General features: G+C 49.2%; 5 protein-coding genes across 5 annotated transcripts; 4 read left to right on the top strand and 1 right to left on the bottom strand.

Annotated features, from left to right (window-relative positions):
• The first annotated feature begins 1,597 nt into the window (after window positions 1-1,597).
• Window positions 1,598-3,652, top strand: GGI43DRAFT_141481 (galactosyl transferase GMA12/MNN10 family-domain-containing protein). Its single transcript, XM_083199302.1, has 4 exons — window positions 1,598-1,779; window positions 1,918-2,343; window positions 2,409-2,709; window positions 2,765-3,652. The coding sequence occupies exons 2-4, from the start codon at window positions 1,935-1,937 to the stop codon at window positions 3,432-3,434; spliced, it is 1,380 nt and encodes a 459-aa protein (XP_083064699.1). The 5' UTR covers window positions 1,598-1,779; window positions 1,918-1,934; the 3' UTR covers window positions 3,435-3,652.
• Window positions 3,653-6,865: 3,213 nt separating this feature from the next.
• On the top strand, window positions 6,866-8,391 carry GGI43DRAFT_141470 (concanavalin A-like lectin/glucanase domain-containing protein). Its single transcript, XM_083199301.1, has one exon. The coding sequence runs from the start codon at window positions 7,140-7,142 to the stop codon at window positions 8,157-8,159; it is 1,020 nt and encodes a 339-aa protein (XP_083064698.1). The 5' UTR covers window positions 6,866-7,139; the 3' UTR covers window positions 8,160-8,391.
• Window positions 8,392-8,991: 600 nt separating this feature from the next.
• On the top strand, window positions 8,992-10,091 carry GGI43DRAFT_392641 (MAPEG family protein). The gene is made up of 3 exons (XM_083204582.1): window positions 8,992-9,181; window positions 9,264-9,395; window positions 9,519-10,091. Exons 1-3 carry the CDS (start codon window positions 9,077-9,079, stop codon window positions 9,801-9,803), a joined length of 522 nt encoding a protein of 173 aa, XP_083064697.1. The 5' UTR covers window positions 8,992-9,076; the 3' UTR covers window positions 9,804-10,091.
• A 202-nt stretch (window positions 10,092-10,293) lies between these two features.
• GGI43DRAFT_392640 (uncharacterized protein) lies at window positions 10,294-11,004 on the top strand. Its single transcript, XM_083204581.1, has one exon. The coding sequence runs from the start codon at window positions 10,472-10,474 to the stop codon at window positions 10,781-10,783; it is 312 nt and encodes a 103-aa protein (XP_083064696.1). The 5' UTR covers window positions 10,294-10,471; the 3' UTR covers window positions 10,784-11,004.
• On the bottom strand, window positions 10,991-13,672 carry GGI43DRAFT_141417 (major facilitator superfamily domain-containing protein). Its single transcript, XM_083199300.1, has one exon. The coding sequence runs from the start codon at window positions 13,248-13,250 to the stop codon at window positions 11,217-11,219; it is 2,034 nt and encodes a 677-aa protein (XP_083064695.1). The 5' UTR covers window positions 13,251-13,672; the 3' UTR covers window positions 10,991-11,216.
• Window positions 13,673-14,033: the final 361 nt, after the last annotated feature.

The raw sequence follows: 14,033 nt of genomic DNA, 5'->3' as shown, positions 1-14,033 counted from the left end.
CAAGCTTCATCCACAGTTCATATAGTAATACGGGAAGCGCAGCGGGTTCTGTGTTCCTGTCACACGGCGATTGAGTGGGCTCCATCCAGATAATGCCGCCGGCCGTTATTTTATTTTATTTTATTTTTTTCTTTTTGCCCTCGTACTCTCGTACTCTCGGTGTCCTTTGCTTCATCGGCTGCCCTTCCCGTAACCGTCGTGCCTGGGACGGGTCCAGTGGCCGCTTGCAGCTGTGCGTCCCAGCACGCGAGACGAAACTAATATACACCCGTCACAGGAAAAATCCTTCCTCTCCCAATGTGGCCACAGAATCAAAGCAAGAGAGAATGGTGCATAATCTTGCCCGGTTAGGTTAATCGGTGTGTTAATTACAGGTTGCTATTGATCACGGCCTATGCCACCGTTCCATCGCAACGCAGATACGAGAAATTCTAACCAAATCGTGCGGCCCCCTTTTTACCAGCAAAAGAGGATCTCGATTCGCCAGTTCCAGTTTCCGGCACCGTGTCATCTGCAACTAAGCCACCGCCAGCGCAGTTCCAGAACCAGGGCCGCGAAAAAAATCACCGTAATGTTTTGCTGCAGCTACTCACCCGAGTAAGCGAGAAAAAACAGATCGAGGCATCTCACTCCGTAGCTATCTCCGATGGTCATCCAACGGGCCTCTATCAATCTCAACTATTGCCTGTTCTCGTATCTGGACTTCGTATCGACGGCCACGTCCCCTATTCGTTCGCGCGTGCTTGTATATAGAGTTTTGGAGTACATCTAGAGTACCATGTGGCAGCCTTACTGGCGCCCGCTGCCGCTGCACGAGCGAGCAGTACCTGTCAAGTCACTGGTACGCGCTTGGCCGTATCGAGCATCGTCAGCAACCACGCCGCTGGCGCAGTGTGTAGCACTATCTTAGCACTTGGTGGTACCCAGTACAGAGCGCACCAAGTACCGCCATTTTGCTGTTACCGCTGCAGCCCGCACTGGCTGGTACCCCCATCGTTTCCAGCCAAGCCCGCCAGCGCCGTATTCTGCGGCAGTTAAGAGTCCAGGGGCACGGCGAAGGTACTTGGCGCGCAGCTGTCGCTGGGTACCGGCTACCAAGCCATGCCCAAACCGAACCTGGCCCTACGGGACCCTTAGCATGTATCTGGACCAGCCAGCAATCTGCCAATAAACCGCCTCTTTTTTTCTTGACCCCCATCCCATTATCCCATCCCATATCTCAACCCGACATCTGTCCAGAACGCGAATTTGCTCAGCTAGCGCCTGTGTTGCAGTCTGTGACGGTTGGTCTGTTGCATCTGCCCATTGTGGTTGTGGGTTCGGCTTGGTTCCGTGCTCTGCTTTTTTGGGGGCTTCTCTCACGATCTTTGCTTGTGCGGTCAGAAACGGCGCATTAGCCCCCCCTTCTGGCTGTGTTCTGTCTCTCGTTTTGGCTCTGCATTGAGCTGCTTGCATTTTTTTTTGCTCTTCCTAGCGTGGCTCCGTATCCAAGCCCACACGACGCCGCCAGTGCATCCGCTTCTGCTGCCACGCCGATTCCGTAACTCGACACCTGTCGACTCTTGACTTTGTTCCCGCAGTTCGGATCACAGCTATTCACCCTGGCTTCCCAAAGGCATCCGGCCGGCTCCTCGAGCTCCTTCAACGACCGGCCTGTGCCGTCACATCATCGACGGCGCTCTTCGGCGGGACACCACACCCTAAGCGAGGTGCGCTCGGGCAACCTGTTGTCCATCCATCCTCGTTCTGCCAATCAGTCCCAGCTGTCCCCTATCGTTGGTACGTTTCGTCTCTCTTCCGCCTCTCCCTTGCAGTGTTTCCGCGTCCGCCGGGTTGTCTGCCCTGCATCATCTTGTGTTGCGCAAACCTCGAGTTACTCGCTGGCTAACCTCTGTGTCTCCTGGCCCTTTCCTATAGGCACTCCGGCCGATCCAATGTCGCTCTCCCGAAGCCCATCACCTGTCCCGGGTGGTGGGTGGTCGAGTCCTGGCTTGAATATGAACAGCGGCAGGACGAGTCCTGCCAATGTCGGTGGCAACCCCTCGTCTTGGGAAACCGCCAAGATGAGGAAGCAGCACGGTGCCAACGGCTACCCATCCTTCTCGACGCAGAACCAGGGCTTCTTTACTCGCCACATGCGTCGCATATCTAGCAGCTTGCCACGATTCAACTCTGGCATTGGCAACACCTATGCCGAGCGGGAGAAGTTCGAACGAGAGGGATACAACGCAGCCTCTGGTGGAAGGATACGATCGTTCTTTGCCCGCCTTGGTAGAAGACTCAAGTGGAGGATCCTCCTTCCGCTGATAATATTTTGCACCATTGTCATCTACTACGGCACCCGTAAGTGGAATCATAACATTCAGCCTTGACCTTTTTGAGTTTCAGCTTGGCTAACTGGAGGATAGACGAGGCCCCCGGGTTTGTTCATTGGTGGCGACGATCCAGCATAGGTGGAAATGGCGAAAAGTTCGTCATCATTCTGGCCGCCAACGTCGGTGGAGGTGTCATGGAGTGGAAGGGCGCTCGAGAGTGGGCCATTGAACGGGACAGCGTACGCAACAAGCGGAAATATGCCACTAGATGGGGCTACGATTTGGAAATTGTCGACATGAAGACCAAGAAGCGATATGCGCACGAGTGGCGAGAGAGCTGGGAAAAGGTTGACTTCTTACGCAATACGATGCGAAAATACCCCAAGGCTGAATGGTGAGACGACAATCCCCTGATGACCTCTTTTGCATTTGACTGATCAAGCCTCTAGGTTCTGGTGGCTCGACCTCAACACTTACGTTATGGAGCCTGGATACTCGTTACAGCACCATCTGTTTAACAACCTCGACCGCCATGTATACCGTGACATCAACGACTTCAACCCCCTCAACATCTCCCACCCCCCCACGGATCTGTATCTGGACGCAGATGCGCGAAGCCCTGTCGGCGATGGAAAAGTCAACTCTGTGAACCTCATGCTCTCTCAGGACTGTTCTGGATTCAACCTGGGCTCTTTCTTCGTCAGACGCAGCGACTGGACCGAACAACTTTTGGATATTTGGTGGGACCCAGTGCTGTATGAGCAGAAGCACATGGAATGGGAACACAAGGAGCAAGACGCCCTTGAGCAGCTGTACCGAACGCAGCCTTGGATTCGACAGCATACCGGCTTCTTACCGCAACGCATGATCAACAGTTTTCCTCCTGCTGCATGCGCGGACGACACTGGCTTGAACAACACCAGGATACACTACAACGAAAAAGAGCGCGACTTTGTAGTCAATATGGCTGGCTGCGAATGGGGCCGCGATTGCTGGGGTGAGATGTATCACTACCGAGAGTTCAGCTACTGGCTCAACCGAAACCCTTGGGAACTCTTCAAGGAGGAGATTGTGGCCCTCATCTGGTTCAAGCTCACTGGCCAGCGAGTCAAGTTATAATCTCTGCTTCATATTGCGTCAGCAACGGAGCGAATAATTTGATTTGGCTTCTCCATCTTGTGCCGGCACAACCTCCCATTTTACAAACCAAGAATAGACAACGTACTCGTTGCCGGCTTCATTTTATTAGCACAGAGCATTCTGAGAAATCATTTGCTTTTTTCTTCTTCTTTGATTTTGCTTGTTGCATAGATGCTGATCTTACATATTTTTCTTGACTGTATCAACGCATCAACATGTTGACCTTTTCTGCACGGATGGACGATTATAATTTACGATGATTGGGGAGGTGCGCTACTTTCTGATGAGATGACGAACCACAAATACATCTACGCCAAACGGCTCAGGCTTGCAACAGACTGATGCGGCTTGCGTTTCTCTTAATAATGGGGCAAAAAGTTGAGCGGCTGATGGCAGTTTAGCCGGGAAAGCGAGATGTCAATAAGGAGAGAAAGAGAGGCGAAATACTCGCTTCCCGAAGTCGAACATATATGGGTACGGGGAATAAACAAACGGAGGGGGTTATCCAAAAGGAAAGAAGAGATTCGGGAAAGGCAAAGGCTCACAATGCATAGGCCGCCCATTGCGTGGCTGTCGCCTGGCGTTGGGCACTTATAACATTTTTGGTGAAATTTTCTTTAATTTTTTTATTAAAAAAATCTTGGGGTGGCATTCAAATCAGGTCGCCCGTATTTTACGATTGGGTATATACTCCAAAGAGATAATTTATAGAAACGCGTTTTGTACTTTTGAAAAATTGTGTTCTATTTTTTCTTTTACTTTTGGTCAACCACATGATGGTGATATTATTAGAATAGTACATACATATAGCTTATGTAGAAACGGAAAATGATCATCGACCCGTTAGATCTACGTCTAGGCCTATACAGTAATTGATAGCCCGATATGAGGGCTTTCTACCGCGCATCCGTGCAGGAGTGGTTGCTGATCCCGGCGGAGCTATGTCAAGGAAGGGCCCCGTTTATGGCTCTCGAGGCGAGTCGTGGAGTAGATAAGCGATGGAGACAAGGGGGTGATGGATAATGGAATAGCTGCAAGAAACTGATCTGCAGTGAAAACGGCGGCACTAGGCAGGTGTCATTGGAGGTCATTGGAGGAAGATGCTGGAGGTGAATGTGATGGCACATTAGACAAGAGTTTGTATAAAGATGGGGAAACTGGGGAAAATGGAGTGTCACGAGGCTAGACACGCTGGCTTGGAGACGGTTTCGAAGGAAGCCATATCTCATATCTTGGTCAATTGGGCGATGAACATACATGCAACGGAGCAAAATCCAAGGGTATGCCTATTCTATATCGTTATTTTGATGCTTTCACATTGAGCGGCTCTCACGGCGCTACCTATACTTGGGACTCTCTCCTTTCTACTATACACGGCTCCATCCGTCTCACGACTCTCGTTGGCTGGAGACGGCAAACGGTCGATAGTACACATTAGGCCATTTGCTTGAAACAGAAAACGGACTTGCAAACGACTATAGGCCCGAATTGGAATCAATCTAACGTGCCGATCCGGCGGTATCTCGCTGCCGTTGAACGGCATATAAATGGAAGTGGAGAGTTTGGCCAGCGCCCGTGCTTACTCGCGGAAAGTTGCCCTGAAGATCGCGATAGGGGGGGCCTGTGCTCGCCTAATGTAGCGATTTTCGGGCACGTTTTTTTCTTTGTTTTGGAAGGTGTGGCACGATGTTTCAAGTCGCTGGAGTTGCTTACGAAAGTTTGGGTCGCGATATGTGTGCATTGAGTTTATCATCTGGATATCCAATGTTACATGTCTGCCAATGTTACATGTCTGCCAATGTTACATGTCTGCATCTAACTTTGGCTGCTTTTTAGCGGCGGTGTCGCCATTGTAGGGAATAATGATCTTGCTTCTACCCATGCATTGTCTTGCGGCCGCAAAAGAAGATTATTAGAATTTGGTGCCATATAGGGAAAGCAGAATATGCTTTGTTGGTATCTCGATAGTCGATGCAGTCTGACAATAGCGCACCCTTGATGCTGTGTTACACACTTTACTTTACTTGCCTATTTTTGGCGAATGACTATAGCCGTGCAGGTACAGCGCTTGGCACCGCGGCTAAGCTGCTCGATTGATTGTGAGGGATCGTGAATAATAAGCATAAATTTCCAAGAAATGCAAGGGCAGGCTAACGCCAAATGGCGAAAGCAGGCAGATGAGACCAGGGTCAAAAGCTTGGCACGATATATTGATGAGAAGTGAGAATGGGAAAAAAATAAAAATAAAAATCAAATTTGGGGGCCTTTGCAATTGAGTTTCTCACGTTGTCCGAGGTTTCCATTCCGGTGGTGTTATCTCACGATAATGGAGCCAAAGGCTCGATGCGCTATATTTTAGGTGCATTTACTCGGTAACAGCTGATCTGCGCTGCCAGTATCCCCCGTACCTACCTGTAAAGACAATGATGAGCGCATCTACCTCCGAGAAGGAAGGTCCTGTCCATGGGCTCTTTCCTATTGTATGAGTTCACGTGAAGAATGCAACCTCTTAATATATCCATTCAGCTTTTCTATCCTCCAACACAGCTTTCATCCGGAGCGAGATTTGTTTTTTTCATCCTCTGTTCAGGATAGTCTCTTACACGGCTCCTCTCACCGGCAGTAGAGCGAGAGCTAGACCGGCAACGATCGCCAGTGAAACAGAGGCTTATGTTCCATTGTTCCTCTAGACGACCAGACGGTCCGAACTAAGACGGCGCATCGTCTCACCTTGCCCGTCCTCACCTAGCCACTCGAGGTCTACGCATACGCTGATCAGGGGTTCAGAAGCCCCGTGGCTCCCCGAGCCGCGCGAACTCTAGGCGCGAGTAGCCCGTGCGATACCCCTGTCACAGGTCTTTCATTGGCCGTGATGCGCTGACACTGGCCGTCTCACAATTTCACCATCTCTCAACCACAGGCGAGAATCTGGTGCTCGCATGGCAGTCTATCCCTTTGATACTGGGCATCAGCTCTAGTCGAGGTACTATCGACGGCTATTGTCACAGAAATGATACCTGAGCGACGGCTGCTTGGGTGATCCACCATGTATGAGATTCGGGGGGGTCTGTAATGTCTCTCGCTCATTACCTTTAGACCCTGTCCGTGGAACAGGAACAGGAACACTAGAGACATTAGAGTTTTTTGTATTTAGATGGCCATGTGCCCCCCTCATGATAGCTGTTCCAGCAGCCTCGTTACAAGCAGCTCGCTTTGGCCTTCACTTCTCTTTCAGCCCCATCCCTTCCACTCACTGAACTCTCAATCTGTGCCGTTCAATCCTTCCGGCCGTTAGTGTTCTAATTTGAGTTACGAATAGTCTTTCTTTAAGAGGCTGCATCAGAAGATTCGTGTTCGCCTGTTATTCATAGCACATCAATAAGCTCTGTTATTGATAGCATTAGCCCGCCCAACCGCTCACTCCTTTCTAAATAAAGCACCCCGAAGCTGCTACCTCCTTGGTCAATTTGATACCAAATTCTATTGTTATACACAATCCTTTTTAATAACCTAGCTGGTTATTGGATCTTTATCAACTCTTATACATTCCTTGACTATCACGATCATTGCTAGACGCAGCTTCCACGTTCTTTATTTTTGTGGCCGGCTCATATTGTCATTAAATTCTCTTTGAATACTCGAACTCGAACATATTTTGAAGGCTTTTGCAGACCAAAGATCACCATGTATACTTCTACAGGAATCACCTTGTCTCTCGGCGCTCTCCTCGCTGGAGCTGCCAATGCTCAGTACAGCTTGAGCGTCACCTACGACGCCAGCAATTTCTTTTCCAGCTTTGACTTCTTCACCGACTCGGACCCAACGAATGGATTTGTTCAATATGTTGATGGTGACACAGCAAACTCCCTCAACCTTACCTCGACCGCTTCGGGATCGGTATTTATGGGCGTCGATTCGACAGAAACAAACCCTGCCAACGGCCGCAAGTCGGTCCGTGTGACATCACAGCAATCTTTCAACCATGGCCTCTTCATCGCCGATATTGCTCACATGCCAGGCAGCATCTGCGGAGCCTGGCCCGCCTTCTGGATGGTTGGCCCTAACTGGCCAAACTCGGGCGAAATAGACATCATCGAAGGCGTCAACACCCAGACGTCTGATTCTATTACTCTGCATACTTCTGCTGGCTTCTCTGTCAGCAATGATGGATCCAACTCGGGCACTCAACTGCTCGGCAGCGACTGTGAGGGCAACAATGGATGTAGCCAGACTACTTCGGACAACCAGAACTACGGAGATGGATTCAATGCCATCAATGGAGGCGTTTACGCCACTGAGTGGACATCTGACCACATTTCCGTCTGGTTCTTCCCCCGAACTGGCATTCCCTCTGATATCAGTTCCGAGAATCCCAATCCCAGCGGATGGGGAACTCCTTTGGCCCAATTCAACCCTACCGGGGACAGCATCGATGACCACTTCCAGAACAACCAGCTTGTCTTTGACACTACCTTTTGCGGTGACTGGGCTGGCGCTGACAGTGTTTGGAACTCCAACGCCGAATGCTCCGCCTTGGCCAGCACTTGCCAGGAGTATGTTGCCAACAACCCTGCGGCCTTTGCAGAAGCCTTTTGGAGTGTCAACTCTATCAAGGTATATGACCAAGGTTCCTCTAACGCTACTTCCGTCGCTGCTGTCAAGGCTGCTGCTGGCCCAAGGAGATCTATGAAGTTCAGGGCTTAAGAAGAGGAAGATTTGGAAATTGATGAGACGAGATATTCGGGGGTAGGTGGAGAAATCAGTTGGCAGGATAACGGTAAATGACGCTTTCTGAGTGTATATATTGATGCACATATATGTCTCTTTTTCTTCTTTTTACCTTTTTTTTCTTGGATTTACCTTCTTCTTCTTATACATTACATTTGTGTATTTATAGATGGCTTCATAGTGAGCGCAATTCATATATATATATCATTTTCAGCCATAATGTGCAATACGTGAGATTGCAAGCAAATAACACGCACTATTTTTATTGTTGAACAATAAGCGTTTCGCTCGATGACTGTCGGTCTGAATCTAGCCTGGCGTGACTAAGGCGGGCCGAGCCTAGCTGGCCCATTTTGACTCTGTAAATAGTAGGCATGTAGATGTTAGTTGCCAGGCTTTTTATAGACATGTAGATGGACCAAATTAATTCGGGAGCTTAATGCCACGTCCTAATCCCGAATGCAAAAGCCACTTTGGAATTGCGCAATGCCCGAATCAATATCTAGTAAAAGGTGTCTGGCTATTAAAACAGCAGTTTTTTATGGGTACCTTGCATACTTTAATCGAAGCAAGACTACCTTTTTGGAAGCTTGCTGCATTTTATACAGATTTGTTAAGAGTAGAGCGAAATACCTAATTAGTAGACTGCGCTGGTTTGAGGGAGAAAAAATGGCAAGCTGACTGGCTTTATTTAGGTGGGATTCTTTGGAGTACAGAGTGCATGTACCTTTATACGGTTGAGTTGCATTTAAATGGGTCAATCATCCTGTTTTGGCACCGAGGCGGCCTTATTCTCACTTGGAGAGACATAAGTAAGACATATATGCACACGCATCATTCTCCAACTGCTCATCTCTATCGCAACAGGGTTCCAGCTGGTGTCGACGCTTTTGATGGAAATGTACAATTGGATCTTACAGACATCGCCTAGTTCGTTTGTCGATATGAGCACCATGTTCGCGATGGTGGATCTTTCCACAAACTACTCGTTCTACATGGTATGAGGGTTTAAGTACCACCTCTAGTCTTGAATAACAAAAACTCAGTAAAACAAATCGACTAAAATTTTCTATGCATCAGGTTCCAGCAGCATTTACTCTATGCTGGCTCCCCGCCGCTTATGGTCATCTTCTGGCGGGCAAACACTTTGATGAGACCAACCCGCGGCATACGCAGGCGGCTGTTCTCAAAGATGACAAGATGGACAAAGCAGTAAGCATCTTTTCCTCCTTTTTTTACGAAAAAAAAAAAAAAAAAAAAAAAAAAAATTGAATTTAAACAAAATTAATCGATACAAAATAACACACTGGCTAACTGTAACGCCCCTTGAAACAGCGCCAGCAACGCATTACACGAGCGCTGAGCGCCATGGAAAACGGCTTCGAATCGCTGGGTATGTTTGCGGGGGGCGTAGCGGCGGCCAACTACGCAGGCGTGGACGTCTATACGCTCAATCTGCTGACGATTGAGTATGTCTGTTCGCGTGTGCTATACATATTTGTGTATATTGTGCTGTGCGAGAATGGGAAGCTATCGCCTCTGAGGACGTTGTCTTGGCTGTTGGGGGTTGTGAGCATGTTTGCGTTGTGGATTATGGCTGGGTTGAAGGCTGGTGCTTAGTGAATTATTGACTCTTTTTTCTTTTGTTGGAAAGTATATGTAACGTGATATAGAACGGTTGGCTATGAATATAAAGAGTAGCCAAGGTAACTGAGAGATGGTCAACAAACCAAGCCAAAGTTTAGTTGTGGTATCTGAGCTACCTATGCACCTATAATATGTGGGATGTCATCTATTTACCGTTTTGTTTGCTGGGAAGATATGCTGACCGATTGTTGCTTCTACATGGTTCTTGCTCTGCTTGGATGAGAATGGCGGAGTAGCCATCAACGAGAGCAACGGAATTAGCGAGAGCCTGAATAAATCAACAGTGATTCATAGCTCATGAGTTGCCCACACCGCTTAAAAGTATCGTGGTTAAATGGTGTATGCATCGCCAATATGAAGAGCACTATGACGTCTCTTGTTCCTTCTCCAATTGCATGAACGCTTGGGGAAGGCACCCGCCACCGGCATATCCAGCTTCCCTAACACAAACAAGGCACCAAGTACCACTTAATCTGCCTTAAACTCTGACTTGTCGACTGAGGGCAAGCTCAACCAGCTGCTGTTCCACAAACAACACAGTCGTATCACAAAGAAACAAGTTCATATATAAACTAGTCCTACAGCTTACGCAAACTGATCAAACAACAACACATCCACAGCAAAGAAATCCTAAGAACAAAATGCATTCCCTCAAGTCCATCCTCTCCGCCTCTCTCCTCCTATCCACCAGCTGGGCTACGAGTCTCGCTCCACTGCCGCCTGCCACAGCTACATCCACCTCTCTTTTCACCCTCACCAACACAACCATCTCTACGGCTGGGCCGACCGCCACGTCTGTCCATTGTGACATCACATACTGCGTCAACGGCACGTCCTTTTGCCATTTCTGGGCCGGCATCAGCACATGGCACATGTCGGGGCCGTCGCCGGGAGAGCTACGAACAACGTTAGGAAGCTGCAAGCTTGGAAAAGCGAAGAGAACGGCGGTTTGAAATAAGCGGAATAGCTATAGGAATCTGGAAGGGTCGTGGAGGATACTAAATTGGGCCAACGCAAGGATAAGGGAAACCTAGAGGTGCTATATTGTGGCTGGCAAGATCCAAATTGCTCGCTGATAATGGGCCAACTATGATGGAAAGGGAAAGGGAAATTGGCAAGATGGGTTTTAAAGCTTTGAGTTCGACTAAAGATTGAATGCATAGGTGAAATTGACAGAATGATGATATAAATCAGCTGCCTAAAGTACACATGACTGCCGCTTAGTTGACTCAAACCAATACAATTCCTATTCAACACTTGCTAGCGAATTCTACCATAACATATATACTAACCCGATTCTCTATGTCTACGTGCCATATCCTCGCGGCTCACCGTATACACAATTAGCATGCTTCATCAAGAATCTTCAGCTTCTCTGGAAATTCATCAGTAATCAGAACCAGAAGCCACTTCTAAGCCCCCAAAACTTCGGTTTCTTACTAACCTCGGGGCCTCAGAATCTGCCGTCGGCACCGCAGAGTAGCCAGGTTTGGTACTCCTAGAAGTGTCTCCATTAGGGGAAGGCTCATCGTCATCTTGGTCGTCAGCACCGTGCTCTTCATCAGCCAATGTCTCTGGCGGGTAAGACACGTCATCTTTGACCCTCAGCACAAAGAAAGCAGCGACAAGGGCAAAGACACCTCCAAGAGCCAAGACAATACCGATACTGTGGTCACCCGGAGTTCCTCTCGGCTTTTGCCAGATCTTGAAAATCAAGCTCGATCCTACGTTAGCTATGATTTGTGGAGCAGAAACAGACATATTGTGGATGCCCATAATGACACCCGCTTGATCAACTTCTTCCTTTGGTGGATCCGTAAGTTCCATTGGGGATGTATTGCTAGTGGCGGGAATCGGAGCAGGGAGTGTTGGAGGAGAATCATGATTGTCATTTCGGTGATGACGCTTGGCCCGAGCGAGAGCATCACGCCGACTGATCTCGGCACTGATGATAGCGAATGGTGCCCACAGAGTGATTGCCCACGTAATCCCAGCAATTCCAATCAAGACGGTTGCGGCGTTAACAGACTTCACAAATACGGTGCAGACCATAACGATGGCGAACAAGATGAGGGATCCAAACCAAGTCCGTCTAAGGGTGAGACCAGGTATCCTCAAGCGATCCAGGAACGACTTCTTGGCGCTAGACTCCGAATCATCTAATACGGGACGGCTATCATAAGTTGGAGCAACGAAAAACGGGAGAAAGACATTTGTCAACAAGCTAACAATGGAGTTGATGAGGAGAGCAAATGAGCCGATTCGAGTCGCGTGCTCGTACAACTTATCAATCTCTTCAGGAGACATGTGAGGGTTCTCCTCAAGGAAGGGTTGAACGTAGATCTCGCCAATGTACGAAGACGTATAAAATAAGAGAGGGAAGAAGCCAACCCAGCCAAAGAACTGGACCTGACATACCCGCTGGATCTGAGGTGGCATTCTTTTGATAGATTTGAATAGCGTAAAGAAGAAGACGAAAATGCTTTGCTTCTTTTTTGGAGGCCCGTCCAATCGGGGATCTCGTTCTTTGATTAGAGCGGCACTCAAAATTACCGTGGCGCCTAGAGAAATGCTCGCAATTGCGCAGAGGATTTTGAACTGGGTGTCGCCCAAGAACCAGAAGGAATTCGTCAAGTTGACGTATCCCGCAATGTAGCCAATGATATTGCCAATGCCAGTCATTCGGCTGGCCATGGAATTTGCAGCTTCCTGCTGATGAGCTGGTCCGCAGTCAACAATGAAGGTTCGGAGAGCAGCTTGGACTGTATTGATGGCAAAGTCAAGAAGATATACTCCAATCACAGCCGTCGCAATAACGGTAACTTTGACACCATGAGATTGGGGATCCGCTCCAAAGATGCCCAGCACACCACTGACAATTTCTTTGGTCCAGGCTAGGAAGAGAAGCCCGACGATGGTGGCAGCAGCACCGCCAAGCATGAACGGTTTTCGTTTACCCCATGAGAGGCGGCAGTTATCGCTCAACATGCCAACATATGGCTGCACCAAAGTACCAGTAAGAGGTCCCGCTATCCAGACCAAGGCCATGAGAGACTTGCTCAGCCCCAGGGACAATAAATATGGCGAGCCATTGGAGAGCTCGACGGACCATGCGATTTGGAGACCTCCGATTCCAATTGTCAAGATAGTCAGATACCACAAGCTCTTCGTGGTTTGACTGTCATCTACATGGCTATCGACTCGTCCCAAGCGAGCACCAAATGCATCATAATCAGTCGGCGGGAGGAGCGGTGACTGCTCATTGTTCGTCGTTTCGCGCTCTCGAGGCTCGTCGACGGAGCGATTGCGAGGGGTGTTGGCGTCTGGAGTTTGCGACGCACTCGCGCTTGAAGCACCGTGTTGCTGGCGAGGAATAGGCGTCTCGCCTTGATCAGCGTCGTGGGGGGGTGATGCCGTCATGATGGGGGTGGAGCAGGCGCGTTGACACGGCCTTGAGATGTGGATGCGATTAGCTCCGCTGGATCAGTGGAGAAGCATGCGATGCTTGAATAGCAGAGCGATGATGACGATGGTATGAAGACAACGGATGCGAGCGGCAGCTTCACGAGAGGGCCATGACCGGCTGCGGCGATGCTGGAACAGCCCTGGAGACTTTCGTGCTGGGTATCAGCCGAGTTGGAGAAGGTTGTCGTGCGGCCGGGGTAGCAAATAGATGGCTAGGAGGAGCTCAAACAAATCAGGCGCTTTGCTTAAATCAGACAAATCATGTGGCGGAGCTGAGGATCCTTGGAGAGCCAACTGACCACGCGATCGCATACCTAGCACTACTGTCAACGATTTAGAGATGGCCGATCGAGGCAGTGGATCTGTGGTACAGATGCAGGTGCCAATGGTGAGACACACTGCATGGGCAAGAGAGTCTCTGTCAGGTCAAACTGCATCACGAGCTCCGGGAGCAGCTCAGTGGGCATCGTAATGCGTCATGTGGGCTGGAGCCAATCAGGATGCTCGAGCGCTGACGCAGGCGCTGATGCTCAGGCACAATGAGTGCTAGACGGAGCGCTGGAGGGGCTCTCACGTCACTGGCCAACAGTGCTGAATCGTCTATAGATTCATGGACAGCCCCACCAAGAACGTGAAGATGACGGGGCTATTACGCTGTATGTATGTGTCGAAATAGCATGGCTACCTATTAATAACTCAATCCTGGGCAAATCATTTACCATCTCCGAGGTTTTTGAG

This window comes from Trichoderma evansii (genome assembly GCF_050947405.1).
Source record: "Trichoderma evansii strain SZMC 28006 chromosome Unknown GGI43scaffold_2, whole genome shotgun sequence".
NCBI classification, from domain to species: domain Eukaryota; kingdom Fungi; phylum Ascomycota; class Sordariomycetes; order Hypocreales; family Hypocreaceae; genus Trichoderma; species Trichoderma evansii.
Note: the sequence above shows the minus strand (reverse complement) of the source record. Positions and strands in the feature narration are given on the sequence as shown.

What these genes read in the sequence shown, in the direction of transcription:
- GGI43DRAFT_141481 (XM_083199302.1), top strand. Translation starts at nt 1,935, where the DNA reads ATGTCGCTCTCCCGAAGCCCATCACCTGTCCCGGGTGGTGGGTGGTCG. An exon ending in TGTCATCTACTACGGCACCC is followed by an intron (nt 2,344 to 2,408) that starts GTAAGTGGAATC and finishes ACTGGAGGATAG; the next exon opens with ACGAGGCCCCCGGGTTTGTT. An exon ending in AAATACCCCAAGGCTGAATG is followed by an intron (nt 2,710 to 2,764) that starts GTGAGACGACAA and finishes TCAAGCCTCTAG; the next exon opens with GTTCTGGTGGCTCGACCTCA.
- GGI43DRAFT_141470 (XM_083199301.1), top strand. Translation starts at nt 7,140, where the DNA reads ATGTATACTTCTACAGGAATCACCTTGTCTCTCGGCGCTCTCCTCGCT.
- GGI43DRAFT_392641 (XM_083204582.1), top strand. Translation starts at nt 9,077, where the DNA reads ATGGAAATGTACAATTGGATCTTACAGACATCGCCTAGTTCGTTTGTC. An exon ending in CAAACTACTCGTTCTACATG is followed by an intron (nt 9,182 to 9,263) that starts GTATGAGGGTTT and finishes TCTATGCATCAG; the next exon opens with GTTCCAGCAGCATTTACTCT. An exon ending in ATGACAAGATGGACAAAGCA is followed by an intron (nt 9,396 to 9,518) that starts GTAAGCATCTTT and finishes CCCTTGAAACAG; the next exon opens with CGCCAGCAACGCATTACACG.
- GGI43DRAFT_392640 (XM_083204581.1), top strand. Translation starts at nt 10,472, where the DNA reads ATGCATTCCCTCAAGTCCATCCTCTCCGCCTCTCTCCTCCTATCCACC.
- GGI43DRAFT_141417 (XM_083199300.1), bottom strand. Translation starts at nt 13,250, where the DNA reads ATGACGGCATCACCCCCCCACGACGCTGATCAAGGCGAGACGCCTATT.